The 16484-nt window shown below is 44.1% G+C and overlaps 2 protein-coding genes across 2 annotated transcripts in view; one reads left to right on the forward strand and one right to left on the reverse strand.

Moving 5' to 3' along the window:
- Positions 1-6955: 6955 nt before the first annotated feature.
- On the forward strand, positions 6956-14672 carry NKIRAS1 (NFKB inhibitor interacting Ras like 1; the record flags this gene model as incomplete). The annotated part of the gene is made up of 2 exons (XM_026842972.1): positions 6956-7276; positions 10047-14672. Coding segments are annotated over 2 exons (561 nt in total), but the record flags the coding sequence as incomplete, so codon positions are not given.
- The window catches only part of LOC113476817 (ubiquitin-conjugating enzyme E2 E1), a 41160-nt gene continuing 38907 nt past the window's right edge, over positions 14232-16484 (reverse strand). Inside the window, exons 4-5 of the mRNA XM_026842771.1 lie at positions 16201-16348; positions 14232-15163 (exon numbers count right to left, since the gene is read on the reverse strand). Coding sequence (XP_026698572.1) covers positions 15066-15163; positions 16201-16348 — 246 coding nt within the window. The 3' untranslated portion in view covers positions 14232-15065. The remainder of the gene's footprint in view (positions 15164-16200; positions 16349-16484) is intronic.

Consider the following 16484-nt stretch of genomic DNA (forward strand, 5'->3'; position numbering starts at 1 on the left):
GGGGGGGGGATGGGATTGTTTTTTTTTCTAGCATCTTGTTCTGTGTGGCCTTCAAAGAAAACAGTAAACAAGGACCATGAACTGCACTGGGGTAAAGGAGGAAATTAATGTGGTTTTGTTCAATCTCTGAGCAGTTCTTGAAATTCATAGTCCCTTACCAATTTTTAAAAGAGGCTTGGAGAAGAACCCTTTCCGTGATGTTCCCAGTTATAAAATATGTTCATGTTTTAAAAGAAACAAACACAGAAAGTCGGTGATGTGCTTGCTGCCTATTTACATAAGAAATATCTTGTTCCCTGAAAGATGCTGTAGATGTCTGAAAAATAAATAGATGTCACATGATGAGCAGAGAGACTGTTTACATTTTTGCTCTTTTCTTAAAGCTTTATTTTGCTTGGTTTTGACTAATATTTAAAGTGCTGGAAAGAAAACCAGCTCAGCTTTAAGTCCCATATTCTGTGCAGAACTTCAAGGGCCAAGCTTCTCGGCTCTCAAAGAAATCCTTCTGTGAAAAAAAGACTTGAGAGAGGAGCATGGGAAGTCTGAGACCTGCTGTGCACAAAAGAAAGGGAATGAAGGCAAAGCCGGCTTGTTTCCCTCTGTTTCCACATGACTTGGCTTTGAGAGGAAGGGCAATGATCAGCAGGCTGACAAATTATTCCTGCCTCACCCAGAAACAAGGGGCAGCACCAGGGGTGAATCTCGGGGCTTTGACGGAACATGTCCCGTCAATTTGTATCTTTTCCTTGGGCCGGTAAATTCAATGTTGGGGCAGGTTATTGCATAAACACGAGGATTTCTAGAATGGTTCTTTGCAGGCACTGTGCCTTTAAAATGTGTTTAAAATGTGTGGATGGGAGGAATTTGCTGGCAAAGCGTGATGCAGAACTGCGTGCTAATACCCTTGTTTAAAAGGAGGATTTCCTCTAATGTTGCAGCAACATCTGTTTCCAGCATCCTACCAAGCCCTATGCACGTAGCCCCGTGTACCTTTCAGTGTGAAGGTTGCAAAACCTGCAAGCTGAAGGTTTTTCCCTTTGTGACTGACCTGCCTCTCCTCAGAGGTGGGCTGGGTGGTTGCAGGAGACACCGGAGCAGCATGAGCAGGGCCACGTTACTTAAATCGTATTGCCTTGCATTACTTCCTGCCCCAAGCTCCTATTAGCGACCCAGGCAGGAAGGATATTCAGGTGTTGCTGATCGGAGGAGCTATTTATGGAGCTAGCCATGTACACGATTATACGACGTCATGGATACTGCCTGACATAACCAGAGGGAGGCCTCATGGCTGGAGTTTAGCTGTGGGTGTCCCTCTGTCATTCCTGAATGCTCCAGCTTGACCATTGTGCAATGCAGACCTTCCCCCCACCTCTCATAAAAAGGTAGTTTTCCTTTCCTGCAACTGTACTCATTTTTCAGAGTTAACAGCAAGGGAGGGAGCGCCTGATAGCGGAGCAGGGGTGCAAGGGGAGAAGGAAGAACGTAGTCTCCTGTTTTCCATTATTTTGGTTAAATCTTATTCCAAGACGTTCAGAGAAAGAGGGAAAATAGCAGAGTCAAGATCAGAGTATGGAGAGGGCTTATATGGAGCCTCTGCAGTCCAAGGGATGAGCGGCCATGGCCCAGCACTTTTGATATCCCCTGCATAGGTCATCAGGCACATTTTGGGGGATGGACTGATATGTTGGTGTTTCTCACAGTCCAGCTAAGTGGTCATCGGTCCTCCCTACCTCTTCCTCAGCCCACGGGCAGTTCTGGCAAAGGGTGCCTGAAGTATGGGCTGCTGAAAATGGTTCCTGCAAGATCTTTAGCTACTGCTACAATCTGTATTGATTTAAGCCTCGAACTGCAGAGGCAGTACACCACTGTGAGGGTCTCACTGGGGAAGGACAGAGTTTGAGGAACGGTGAGTCTTTGACTGCTCATTAGCTGAGCTGCTTTAAACTGCACAGACCCATTGCTGGTGCTACTGTTGCAGGGGTGGCCCCTCCACCCTTAAAACCTGATTACTGAAGCTCAATCCTCATTTCCTAAAGCTTGCAAGCTCCAGAAAGCTGACATGTACATCCTGGCTGCTGGCCTTTTTGGCAGGAGGCAAAAAGGACTAGTGTGTTTGCTGAAAGCCCGTCTGTTCAGAGCCAACCAGCACAGCAGCTCACTGGGCATGGCAACATGGACACAAACTGTTTCAAAACCTGTGCTTCCTGACTGACGTCAGGAGCAGCTCTGCGGCTGGTCTGAGGGCTGGGGAGCCGTGGGGAGGACTGCCTAGCCAACAAACGGAGTCTCTCTGTTCCTGACATCATCCACATCCTCCTCCCAGTGACAAGAGGCATGCCTGAACTAGGTTGTAGGCTCAGAGCACAAGGTCTGGTGCCATCCTCTGAGGTGTCCCAGCCATGGACATGTGGATCTCCTCCTGGCTGTAAATCAGCCACGAGTCTGTGTCACTGCTCACGTGCCTCCTGTTGACTTTCCTGTAAAAGGGAGTGGTGGCACAGCTGCTATCAGGGAAGTGATTAGTGGCCTTGGAGGTTTCATGCTGCTATATAAAGCCCTTGGCTTTGAGCCAGTGCTCCTGGTTGTGTGCTTGGTGATGGTGCTGTAAACCCAGTTGTACTGTGTTTCTTTTCCTAGACAAAATGTTCACCTTCAGCTCTCCCTGCCTTGCTATGGATGAAGTCCCTATGTGCTGTTGTTGCTTACATGGTCAGCAGCTAGCACTCTTGCAAAGGCATTAAGATTGCTTGAGGTCGAAGCAGGAAAAGTACTTGTGCGGGAAGAATAGCCCCCAAAAATGAATATTTGTGTCCCTGGAGCATGTGAACAACAGTGTGTGGTTCTGGGCTTTGTGCTAGGCTTTACAACTGCAAGAGGGGCTGTTTGCCTTGGGCCCTTGGATGAGAAAGGAGAGGGCAAAAAGATAAGAGATGCTGTCAGAGCCACGTAAAATAACGTATGTATTGTATGGCAGTCTCTCCGGTTAAACTGATACAAGGAATCAGACAAAACCTGAAAGGAGATGTTTGAAATGGGTGCAGATTTAGCTCGTGAGTTGTGTAGGGACTATATTGCCATAGGTCAGGCCAAATAGTTGCTAAGGGTTGCACATACATGTATGTTTGCCTGGTACCTGGGATGATCTCTCTTTTTGTGGGTTCAATGTTGTGTTTGTCCAAATCCTTCACCTTCTCTTGCACTCCTGAAGAAAGAGGGGTCAGTCTTTTCTCCTTGGTCACGAAACAGGTCCCTGACTGGCAACAGAATATTGTCCCGATAAATACCTGTGGTACCTGGCACTGCTTGGCCTGAACTCTCTTGAGAGGGCCAACAGGAGAGTTGCTGGCTTAACTTTGGCATGGGACACATCTGTAAAGAGGATAGATATTTTTCCTTAAACAGTGTCCCTGTTCAGTAATTGTGCAGAAAGGAGTCTTCCTTCTGCTTTTAAAATATCTCTGGCCCCTTAACCTATGGTAAAGCTTATCAGCCCAAGGAGGGAGAACTCTTCCTGCAGAAAACACAATTTTCCTTATCTCTGCCTCCTGGCTGTGTAAATAGCTGGTATGGTCAGGTTACTCCTAAGCAGCTACCTCAAATCATCTTACTAGCTAGGAATGAAAACACCACATATTAGCATGGTAGAACCCATAACAAGGGAATTTGCCTTGCTTGGTCTCAGCTGAAGGGATTTGGGGTTTTGGCTCTCACACATGTGGAAGGCTAATTAACCAAATTACGCATTCTTACGTCTTTGTTTCTTAAATCAAAACTGCCTCCTGATAGAGCTGCAGTCAGCTTTCCATTTTATATAGATGAAAGTGGAGCTGAATGCATGGAAGTGATGGTCACAACTGTGCCTACTGGTTGGTGGGTCCAGTACTTAACTAGCATCTAAATCTAAACAGACCAGCTCTTGTTGAGGCCTGTCCAGCTCTTCTCCAAGTCAGGGATCCTCTGATATGCTCTCATTTGAGATCTAAGTAAGCAAAGCCTGCAGTTTACAAACACAAGGAATAGCAGGCTTTAGGAGCTCTTTGCTAAATTCCTGCTGGAAAGAAGCAAGGAGAGATTACACAGATCTTCAAAAGTACTCAAGAGGACACAAAATTTGTACTGCATTTATGGTTAAGAGTCACTTTGGATCTTCTGAAATTCTGTCCATCTTGAAATTTTGTTATTTGCAGTATCTTTGCCTTGCCTAGTCTGAGTGTGCAGTATTCATTAGTATATCAAGCCTTTTCTTTTCCTCATTGGGAAACCACCAGGGGTTGAAACACCACCCAATTTATGACTGAGGCTTCCCCTTGCAGTTCCTCTGTGGCTGCAGTCGGTAACATAGACAAAGACCTTTCTGCCTCTCCCAAGACTTCCGCCAGCTAAGTAGGCGCTAGAGAAAAGCATCAATCTTCTGTCTATTCCTCCTTTCCCTCCCTAACTTTTTTTTTTCATTTTTAGTTTCCAAAGAAACCGTGAGATTGTTCACTGTCTTGTTAGTTCCCCTTTCCCCCTGTGGCTTCTGAACCTGAAAGCTGGTTCCATCTGCCCATTCATCTGTGTCACAGCAGTAGATATCTCAAAATATTTTTCTGTAAATTTAAAAAAACTACTAGCAGGAAAGAGAGAAAAGGCCCGTGATAATGCTCTCTTCTCCAGGGAAAACCTACTCAAGCCAGCAGCAGTCTGCAGGGCAGTCACTCCCCAGCACAAGCTGCCCTGGCCCACCATGGTAGCGAAGACAAGAGGATGGCTGGGGATGCCAGGGAAGGAAAGGAGAACCAGGGTCCTTGCGACAGGGAGGCTGGGATGGGGCGAGACACCTTCCCAGGACACTGGGCTTTCCTGACTAGCTTTGCTGCTCATACAACAACTTGCCCAGCCTGTGTTTGAATGGAGTCCAGGAAGGTGTTTGAATGGGATGGTACTAACAAGCAGCATAAATATTGTTGTCAGCAAGATGTGGCTAGCATACGGTCTGGGCTTTAGAAGAAGGGTCTAGGATAAGGTGACACAGGTATGTCTAAAAATTATCTGTTTGTTTAGGAATGTACTTGCATATACTCCCTCCCCCAATGTACGTAGGTGAAATTTCACCTCTGGAATCTGATACCGATGTATAAATTCCAGGTCCCTCCAAAGTGCACACCCCCCCGACCCTCACCCCCACATTTCACATCAAAATTTCTTGCTCTGTTCTGCTGACTTAAGTCCCAGGTCTTAATTTTTCCTCTTCATTTTCAAGTAGGATGTTGAAAGACATAATTTTCACTGCTACTTTTAATGCTATTAGGAAGAGACTGTCAGAAGAGAATGTGGATATATTAAAGACTGTTGAATTACAGTGCAGCATTTAGATGGTAAAAACCTGTACAACATTATTTATTGCTTTCTAAAAAGAAAAACTTAGGTACTTATGGTTCATTCTTTCTTGCCAAAGTAGTATTTACTGATGCTAGATATTCCCTTGACCTGTCTGTAAAACGTAATGAGGCAGAGCAAGAAAAAATACAGTGCTATATCCAGAAAAGGCTCTGTTACCTACTTCAGTCTTTAAAAATGCCCTTGTAACACATTCTCCAACCACACAGAATACATTCATGCTTCCTCTTTTCCTTCACCTTTGTTTTGTCCTTCTGCTCTTAGTCTTGCTCGTGCACGTTAGCATGGCTATATTTGGAGGCGAGATAAATTAATTTGTTGCAAACCTAATAAGAGTTTGATCTATGAAGACTGCACAGAGAGGGGCAAAAAGAACAGCTTGTGCCACTTTCCTTTGCAGGAATGCTGCATACATCATGGGAAACCATCGGCGTGGGTGGAATGCTTTAGCTTGTTTGTCAATGTGAAGTATTTTGAATAGTGTCATTGAATATAGCAAAATCCTTATTTTCACAGGCCAGATAATCCCTCGCGTTTTCTTAAACAATGCTGTAATATGGTCCCTTTTTGGCAGACAAAGAGAATAATGCAGGACCCATTATTGTAGCCCTGCAACAGCAAACAGTTCATGCATATAGGAGTGCAGTGGAGGCAAAAACGTGGATTGCAGAGGTTTTACGTGAATACTTAAAACTGACTCTGAACGTAGCCCAGCTACACTGTACATAGTTTGTTCGGACCTGTAACATTATGCACCTGCATCCAGGGGACAGACAAAGCTAAGGTGATCTGTGTGTTTTCAGATTTGGCTTTGAAAAGATTGTTTTAATTAGTTCAAAGTAAGCTGCCTTGAATTACCTCACATTTACCATGGGGAGAGGAAGGAAGGAGAGCCAGTATGCAGATAGTTACCATGGAGCAGGTGATATATATATGAAAGCTCATTACCTTGTGCACGCTCGTACCTTACAGTAAATGAGCTTGCTCCTGTTAGCAAATCTGAGTAATTTTAAATCCCTAAGGGATGGAAAAAGCTCACTATGTGTTTAAGTAAATACAGCATGCAACTTTGCTTGCACGCAAACATCCCCTTCCCTTTCTGGCTTGATTGCACTTGTTGGTTAGTTGTACCACCAATACACATCCATTTCCAGAATTATTCCTTTGGCTCCTGCTTCTGCCAGATCATCCAGCTCAGTATGAAGCAAAGAAGTAGGCTCAAAATGTTAGTACTTGACTATCTGGTGTTCCTTGGCTGTTCTTCCAAAAGGGTATGTTTGGGCAGGCCTGTTTGCAGCATGTTTGGCACAGAACTGGTACACTGGGTGGTTGGAGTTTGGGAAACCAGGGGGAAGAGCTGTATATATTATCCTATCCTGAGTGTGCATGTTGTATAGATTAATTTTAAAAGCATAATCATGCTCATATGTTAGACGGTTGTATTTACGCAGTGTTGCTATTGTAAATAGCTAGTGTGGTGATCTATGAATACAGCCCTTCATAAGGATGCCCAGGCAAGGTTGAGTCCAGGTCAAGTCACGCTGGAAAACATGCACTGAAAGCTATTGTGAGGTAAAATTCTGCTGTGCTGCAAATAATTCTTACAGCAGTGCTGTACTTACACCAGTTGATCTTTCCTGCTTGTTTTAAAACAGGCTTAGAAGAGGGCGCCACAATGGAGGATGTGTATTTGGCATCGGTCGAGACAGACAGAGGTGTGAAGGAGCAGTTGCGGCTTTATGACACCAGGGGTCTGCAGGAGGGGGTAGAATTGCCAAAACACTATTTCTCGGTCGCTGATGGCTTTGTTCTCGTGTATGCCGTGACCAGCCTCGAAGCTTTCCAAAGAGTCGAACTGCTCAAAAAGGAGATCGATGTCTTTAGAGACAAAAAGGAGGTAAATGCACGATTCCTTAACTGCTTGTCTTATTGCTGTGTCAGTGATAGGAAGTTAAGGTTGCAAAGCATAGATTTTGTTTCCATAAAACTTACAAACAAAGGAAAACAAACGTACCCAGAGCCTTGGGCAATCCATCAAAAGGAAGCTTTCACATGCTGGGGAAGCCTAATACACATGCCATGCAGGTCATGCAAAAGAATGTGGGGGTTTGTGTGCCTCCTTTCTTCCTCTACTACAGCTAAAGTTCAGTTAGCTGAACGCACCAGCCAGGACACTTACGACTAATAAAACATATGGTGTACAGTAGTGCAGTTCACATGTTTTTTTAGATATTGTACACAGGAAGTCAAGTGCATAGAATAATATAACAAAGGGCATTATCTTTGTTTGTTTTGTATTCATGTACTTGATGGCTTACAAACTAGTGTAATTGACAATGGGTCTCCCAGACATTAGTCAATTGGCAAAGCAGCTTTAATGTATTTTAACAACCATATTGAATCAATTCAATTGTGTGAAATGACTGCTCTATTTTCCCTTAGAAAGCAGCTAGTGTTTTCAGCTGACAGTGTTCCAGCTTAGCTAAACAAATATAACTTGCATGTGGCATTAGCATTATGGCTTTTCCTACAGTATCTTTATATTCTCAAGTAGTTTTTTCCCCGTGAAATGTCTTTAGCCTACAGCTTTCCAAATGTCTGTTTTATGCTGTTAAAAAAAAAAGTGCATGAAGAATTAATTGGGTAATGGTGGGGAGAGACTTTCCAAAAATGTAACTTGTTTAGTACTGACAGCACACAGGGTGGTAGAGGACAGCAGGCTCCAAGTTTGACAGCAGCCAAACGTGCAGTCACAGGAGAGGTATGTTAGCTGGTAGGGCTGGTGTGAGCTGCAGACTGTCACGTATATCAGGGATATGGGAGACAATCATAACTCCCCTGCAGGGCAAGAAAAGGTAGACAAGCAGGAAACTTTTCCCAGGCGCTGTGTTTTGCGAGGGCCCTGATTTGTTACTTTACAGCGTGTTGTAACGCAGAGAGGGAGTCGCAGCCCCAGCAGGATCTGCATCCCTCTCTTCTGTGTTACCTGCCGGAACTCTTCTCTCTTGTTGCATGCAGGTATTTTAGAAAACAGCCCATGTGCTTATCCTCTGGGAGAGCTTAAAGTTGTGATCTTGACTGAGGATAACATAATTGAAAGAATGGTGCCCACAATAAATTTGTTTTCTTCCTGTGATTTCTAGTCCATATAAAATAGGCTTTGAAGTACAGAAGGTGAGATCAGGAGTCCTACCTTAAGATAGTGTCAGTGCACTTCTGGGCTCTGCTAGAATGCATCCTTAGCTGAATTAGGGATATATCTCCACATGTGGTCCTTTTGAGCTGGCAGAACTTCACCTTGTTGAGTGGCACAGTCCCCTGTTGTGTGGCAGATGACAGAAAGCACTGATGCCTCTGCTGGCTATGGGGGCTCTCCAGCACGCACCTTAAAGTCTGGCCAAATTTTGTACTAAATAAAGGTTGTGTTCTCTTGTACTGACAGAGCTTAACCATAGGTAAAAGTCAGTAGAAGGATGTGGTAAATGCATATGAACATTAGGGCTTATTTCAAAGCCTTTGCAGAGGGAAAAAACATTTTTCCAAACACCCTGGGCTGCTATAGAGAAGAAAGGAAGTCTCAGATCTCACAGGAACAGGACAAACATCTCTAGCTGGAAAGAATCAGAAGACATCCTGGAGTTAGCCCGATGAACAGGAAAGAGCAAGCAGGTGTGGACACAGCAAATACCCCAAATCATCAGCAAGAGAAGGCTTCATCACTTGATCAAACCAGGAGTGTAGAGAGGAGACCAGAGTTTGACTAAGGACCTTAAACTATAAACATAGGCATCATTTCCCTAAGAGCTGATGCTGCTAAAACATTTTTAGAAAATGGTTATCTTAAAATAAGCAGGAGCAGTACCTTTAAGAGGCCAGCACTACCTTCAGCACCTCCCAGAACTGAAGCACGGGGCAGGCCACCAAACTCAGCCACACTGTACTGTCTCGGTGAGACCAAAGTCACTTGATGAATCCTTACAACTCGGGGTCTGGCTTGATACTGCTGTGCTGCTCTCGTTAGCTAACCAGCTGCTCTTGAAAGTGCTTATGAGATGATGGTGCTGGGGTGATCACCTGTCCCTGTCAGTGGCAGAGGGATGTCCCCGGAGGTCCCTCTAGAGGCTCACCGTGCGTGGGGAGCCAGCCTGGGAGCGGGGCCCAGCAGCCTTCTGGCAGCCTTCTGGTGGGGTTGGCCTTGTTTGTATTGTGGGCTGGGGCTTGGGAAAAAACAAGCTGGGCAAAACCCACAGTTGTGGGGTCCTGGCTTTCTCTGTTGCCATGCACTTTTTCATCTCCCAAGCATCCGCTGCTCTGACCTACTTGGATGTCGTGCTCTTACCATTTGTCTAGGGCAGCTCAATTGCCAAGTAAATGGAGAATAGGGCTGTTTAACTTTGGCTCTCTTGGGTGTCATTTCCCTTTAAGCAGTTGGAGGGAGAAGGGGAAAGTCCTGCATATCCTATGATTCAAACCAGCTCCCAGCCCACAAGTAGATGAGGCCAAATCAAATTCCAGACCCTGATCTCCCAAACTACACACAGCTTACCTTGTGCCAGTGCTAAATTAAAGAACAGGTTTGAACTGTGTTGCTACTTGCCTGCTCTTTAAAAGCACTGTGAATGGTGAATGATTTTTGGATAAAGCTCACCCTTTTTTTTTGTTTGTAGGTAACAGTTATTGTCTTGGGAAACAAAACTGACCTCCTGGACCAAAGGCAAGTGGAAACAGAAGCAGCCCAGCAATGGGCAAGGGCTGAGAAAGTGAGACTGTGGGAAGTGACTGTGACAGATCGGAAAACACTGCTTGAGCCCTTCACCTTCTTAGCCAGCAAACTCTCCCAGTCCCAGAACAAATCAACATTTCCCTTGCCTGGAAGGAAGAGCAAAGGGAATAACTGTGATAACTAAGCTACCTTAGCATTGTCTGCTGCTACCGAGTCACAGCCTAAGTCCTTTCTGTGCCATTTGCTTCTCACAGTTCCACTTAAAGCAATAATCTCATTCAGCAATAAAATCAGCAAGCTTATGGCCAAGAGGTATCCTCCCTTCTCACGGACTTAGCTTGAAAGTCACTGGTGGGAAAAGCCTTAAAACGCACTTAGGAGAGTTGTCGTCTTGCAACAAGGGTTATAGAGGAGAGGACAGGGGCACACCTCTCTAGTAGGGGCTTTGAGTATGCCTGGATACAGCCATGTTGAGGGACAAATCAACAAGCCTGTATTAAAAAATCCCCCTGCAGATCTATAGCCTCTAGTCACAAATAGTACTAGCTGCAATAACGCATTCAATTTGGAGGGAGGATATGTTTGAAATAGCAACAGTCATTTTACCTGGACCTTAAACCAGGCCACAGGACATTTTGATGCTGCAGGAGGCTGAGGTCAGTGTGTTGCAGGAGAAGGGTTTGGGGCAAGAGGAACAACCACCAGCAGATTTAGCGCTGAAGTTCTGCTAGCATCTGGAAGGAAAAAAAACCAAAACAACCAAACAACAAAACAAAAAACCCAACCAAATCTTGTGGGAAATACTAGAACAGATCTATCCCAACATGAAACGTCAGCAGTCTGGCAGGTAGTGCTTTCCACTCAGGAATTTATTTGTACAAACCAGAAAAGCACTCAGAGCACTCATTAATTTAACTGCGACCTGAAGGACAACATAGCTGTACCTGGTTTTGTTCCAGCATGTCCAGTACAAATCAGTCACATTCACACAGGTGATAATTTTACTGAGAAATTACACAGATTAGTTTTGTATGCAGGAGGTACTGCCCAGGCTCTGCATAGTGCATTGCATAATGTCCCTACCCAGCCATTCAGCCAAGCTGGAGGGGAGAGAGTGGGCTAGGGAGCATAGGATGCTGCCTTTTGGGAACATCCCCATGGCAAACACCCAGAAATACCTGTAAAAATGGCCTTGGTCTTAATATGCCGCACACTGTCCAGCAGCAGGAGCACAGCTGTATGTGCTGTGTTTGACTCCATGCCGGTAAACCCATGCTATAGGAATCTGCTGTCCTAGGTCAGCCTGTCAGTAAACTAAACAAAATTGGATATAGAGGGGCAGAATGAGCAACTGTTCCCAGAGAGTGGCCAGCTCTTGGCCTTTAACAACCTCTTACACTAATTGCTACTAGCTTTTCTTTATATTTGAGGACAAGAGTGGGGAGAGAGAGTGAAGTACTCAGTTCCCTCATTTTCCACTAAATTAATGTTGTTTTGAACAAATGTTGAGAATTTCACTGTGAGTCAGCAAAACCACAAGCAATATTTGCACTGTCATATCATAACTGCTAAATAGTAAGTGTGCTTAATGATCACAATTAAACTGTGTGCTTATAGCATTGCTCTTCCTGAATACTGACAAATAAAGTCCGTCAGCATTATTAACGTCAGAGCAGCAGTACAATTCACTAAAAATTAAGCAGGTATTCCTACCTTTATAATGAAGGCAGACGAAACTGTTTATGTGCTTTGCTCAATATAGTTTGGATTACCGTGGCCAAGGAGTAAGATAAGAGAGCAATTATGAATGAGCAAGCTCTTGTAATGCCCTGCTAGAAACATACAATTGTTTTCATTGCAACACTGCAGCTGAGTAAGCACTATAGCATGACCTCCCCTGACCTGGCTAGCAAGAGTCATGGTCCCCAGCGATGCTGCGGAACAACACTCCCTCCTCACTCATTTCCTACTGAAGGCACGTGTACACAAGGCTTCTCCCTCCCCAGAAGACTCCATCCACATCTGCCTGTGTGCTTGGGAAGTGGGAGTGACTTCAGAGCAGAAGCGGTTCACCTCCTTGCTGCAACCTCTCACCAAGGAATTGGTGATGTTCCTCCTCTTCAGTTCTGCAGAACCCTTCTTCTAGAACAGCCTTGATTCAGCTTTGCATCAATCAAAATAAGCGAAGACCTCTGCTAACTGCACATCATCACTGAAGCTGACCTTAGAGCTAAGGCAGTGCAGGTTGACAAGTCAGAATTAACTCAAAATGTGTGGAGACGGAAGGAACGGAGATGCTTGGTTCTCGTCCAGTTCTGCACCCTGCAGACTTGGTGCGAATTCCACTGCCAAGACTGATGTCACCTGTAGGCTGCCAGAGCCACACTGTGAGAGATGAGCTTGCTCCCCTCAATGCTCAGGACTTGGCGTTTTAAGAAAGGCAAGAGGAAAAAGGATCTTCTGAATTACTAAGGCTGTTTTTCCAAATAGGTTACCTAAAGGCAAACACCTTCTTTGATTTGGTTAAATTCATTAGAAATGAGTTTAGATTATTTTGGGTATTCACATAAATAACCTTTACCCACTGTTTTCTTTCATAAGCTTATTCTGATGCTTGTTAAGCATTCAAATTGTCTTTTCTAGATACCATAGTATTTTACTGAGAAGTGATGGAAAAACATAGTGTCTCCTCTGCAATCAATCTATGCGTAGTGGCTGATATTGAGTAAAAATGAAACTCACTGTAGCACAGTTTTACACAGGGTTAATAAGTAAAGCACACAGTATAATGTAGTAGCTAAAGGGCAGAATGTGTATTTTGTTCTTACTATTCCACTGACTCAAAACCTGTCCTAGGTCACTGGGATCACTTACCTCCTAGAAAGCTAGACAGTCCCTTCAAAATATAATGGAGAAACGTTATTATAAAAAAGAAAAATAAATTAGTAAATTGAACCATCATTCCCTGTTCCTCTTAAACTTCTATCGTGCTGAATAAACACGGTGCAGATCAGTCACCCCAAATCAGCTCCCTTCCCCCTGCTAGCTGCAACAGTTAATTTGGCATGCCCTGGTAGCATCAAGCAAGGGGCCGACAAAAACCTACTGAGATTAAGCCATTTACCTCCTCACTCAGTAAAGGAGAGGAGGAAACAATTACCAGAGATGCTTCTGGTGTGATGTAGCTATATACCAATAATTTTCCAAGGCTGAGCCAAACAGCTGAGGGAGCTCATACACCAAAACATACATTGTGTCAAAAGAAAGCAGTTCAGGTGAAGTTAATGTACTACTACGCACAACCAGCCAGCAAAGGAAGGGTACCTCTAATTAACAATTACTTTGGCCCATGTAAGATTTGATCTATATATATACAGATAGGAAGAGAAGTATATAAATAAAATGTACACAGAATTTATTTTAAAGCACCAAAACAAATCTGAGCACGCAGATGACCACAGAGCACTAAGAAGAATGTTGGAAGGTGAAGTACTTGCCATGTGAAAATGAATCTGTACTTCCGGCCTTTACCTTAAGGGAGTGGTCAAAAATGCCATATCCACAACTAACTGCCCTGTTGCTACACACCTCAATGTAAACACCATGTCTCTAGGAGATGATCTTTGTAGGTAGTTAAAGGATCTACAGATTAAGTCTCCTTTATAGTGTCTTCTGCTAGCTTACCAGGACATGATGCCTTCTCCTCTTCCAAGTGGGAACAGACCACTCCATCAGAAAACCATGAAGATATTCTCTTCTTCCTTTTACTTCCTGCTTGTTTCCCCTCCAGATCTCTTACACTTTTCCGGTTGTATTTTCAAATAATGTGCCAGTCCTGAAAAGCCAATGCTGTGAAAACTTGAGCTAAAAAGTAACTAGCACAGACCCTGTGGCAGGTTAACCTCTTCATGGGCCGTGCCTGCCTGGCAACACGTACACAGTAAACAGTTGAAAAAGTCTTATGCTGTTGTTCGTTGTATGCTTGTCTAGAAGTGTCTTCCCAAAATAGCAGCAGTCAGCACACTCACCTGCAGATCTGCCTGGTCCTCATCCATACTGTAATCCTCAAAGCGCACTGGGAGACACTGCTCTGGCAAAATGACAAAGCAAGGCATGAAGGAGAAATCTTTTCTTCTTCTTTTTTTTAAACATCTTTTTATTAGCACAGTAACAAATGCAGACTTGAGTAGCCCACAACATACAACCAATCCACTGAGTGACTCCTATTCCACGCCTTACAGTTAAACAGCTTAAGGTATTTCACTACAGGTTACCATAAGTCCCGATTAAATCCTTTATTCTTTTCACAAAGATAGATTGGCTTATAAAATAATACATTAACTACTTCTCGTTTCATATATGAGGCCATATATCCACCTCTCCGTATCACAGATCATGAGATGACAGTCTTTAAAAAGGATTTGTTAAATACCAATGTGCCCTCCATAGGGGAAAACAATCCCAACATCTTTTTACAAAAAAAAAAAAAAAAACAAACCACAAAAAAAAACCCCAAAAAACCCCAACCCAAAACAAAATAAACCCCCCAACCCCAAAACAAAACAAAAAGCAAAGACAGTGTGTAGAGTCTTGAAAGGACTTTTACATAAATGTCCACATATGTACCTGTACAAAATGAAGCTGTTTTAATCTTTTACATATTGCAAGCAAACTGAAAACCAAAGAAGTCTAAGAAGTTTACATTCTTCTCAAGACTATATGTGAGCTAATATTGCTGAACTAATTACAGTCTTAAAATATGCTATTCCCAATCCTAGCTGTCTACTGTAGCAAGATACCTTAAGTTACAACAACAAAATCTTAGGAAATAAAAGACTGAATAAAATCTGTTATAGAAATACCCTACTCTTTACCAGCACCCTCCCTCCCCCCACCCCTTCAAAATCATAAGCAGCTCTTTCCATCACAGACGAATAACGTAAGAGTTTGACGAAAATCTGATTTATGTAGCGTATCTTTTGGTCCATTGTCTGGCCATTCTGTCATGCTCTGCTCTGTTAGTCATATACTGAGTGGCAATACTTCCAACCAGGGGGTCAGCTGAAAAGAAAACAAACCACTTATTTCAGACAAGTTACCAAATCTTAAAAATAAAGCTGAAGGGTGAATTTAATGCAAGGGAACCACACAGGTAAGGTACATTGCAACAATTTAAATATACTGGTGTGATGGTCTGTATCTTCACTGATTTGTGTGTATTTATGGTGATGTACTAATGTATTACTTAATAAAGAGCAAAATGCCAATTAAAGTTTTAAGGAGTTTAAAAGACAACAATCCAATGGTCATATTTTGCATTACTGAGGACTTACACTGATTCACACATTTCCGGTTTATTTTACCCCTTCTAAAAGAGCCCGGGACATACTCATTGCTAAGTGTAATTGTATCAGTACCAATCTGCCTTCTAGGAAAATGAGATCTCAAGAGGAGGTTTTACTTTTCCAACGTTTATTTTTATTATACATAATACAGTGTGAAATCTGGTGTTTCTCTCATCTTCAGACACATATTGAAATACAACCTGCAAAACTGACTTTGGAAACAAAGACATATTCCTCTTAACTGGTGTGGATAACAGGTGGGTTAGAGAAGCAGCAAGGGCTACTTGTGGCATAGTTGGTCACTGGTTTTAAGTGGATGAAGGAAAGTAAAAGGCTAATCCCCTTGTTTTCAGAACTGTGTGTGTGGCTCTTCTAGCTCTGTTACTGAATTACTGCAGTCCTACAGACCAGCAAAGAGTGTTTAATCCTTACCCAAACCCAGAGTTAGTCTGGAAGGGGAGGGAGTTTTCGTGTGCAGGAGGAAGACGGCCGCTTTCCTCGCGGGTCAGCCTGAGGAGCGGTGAAGAGCGGGCAGGTAGGGTGTATCACCTCCACCACCTCCATCCCCTCTCCAGCTGCCCTGGAGAGGGAAGTGTGCTGTGCTGGAGGCCAGAGCCATGCTGGTCAAAGCCAACGGGACAAGATGAGATGAGGGCCACGTTATTTGGGTGCGGGGGGTGGGGGTGGGGGGTGTTGTGAGGGTGTGTGCGTGCAAGGTGGTGGGCGGCCTGCGTGGTAACACAGGGAACTTACCCGGGTTGCAGTCTGTGAGGAGGGAGCAGATGGAGAGAAGAACTTTAGAAATGGTTAATGCTGGGCTCCAGTTGTCTTTTAAAATGTCCAGGCAGATGACGCCTTGGCTGTTAATATTACAGTGGTAGATTCTTGTCCGAAACGTTACCTGCAAGAAAACGGGTATTAGCTGGTGTGCTGGGGTACCACACGCCCCGTGGTAAAGCGACAGGCAGCAAAAGCTGGCGGGAAAGGAAAAGAGCCCCTGCGGGCTGGCGGGGGAGAGGGCACGGGGGAGGCCGGCC

Source organism: Athene cunicularia (genome assembly GCF_003259725.1).
Source record: "Athene cunicularia isolate RWA chromosome 2 unlocalized genomic scaffold, athCun1 chr2_part1, whole genome shotgun sequence".
Taxonomy (NCBI): domain Eukaryota; kingdom Metazoa; phylum Chordata; class Aves; order Strigiformes; family Strigidae; genus Athene; species Athene cunicularia.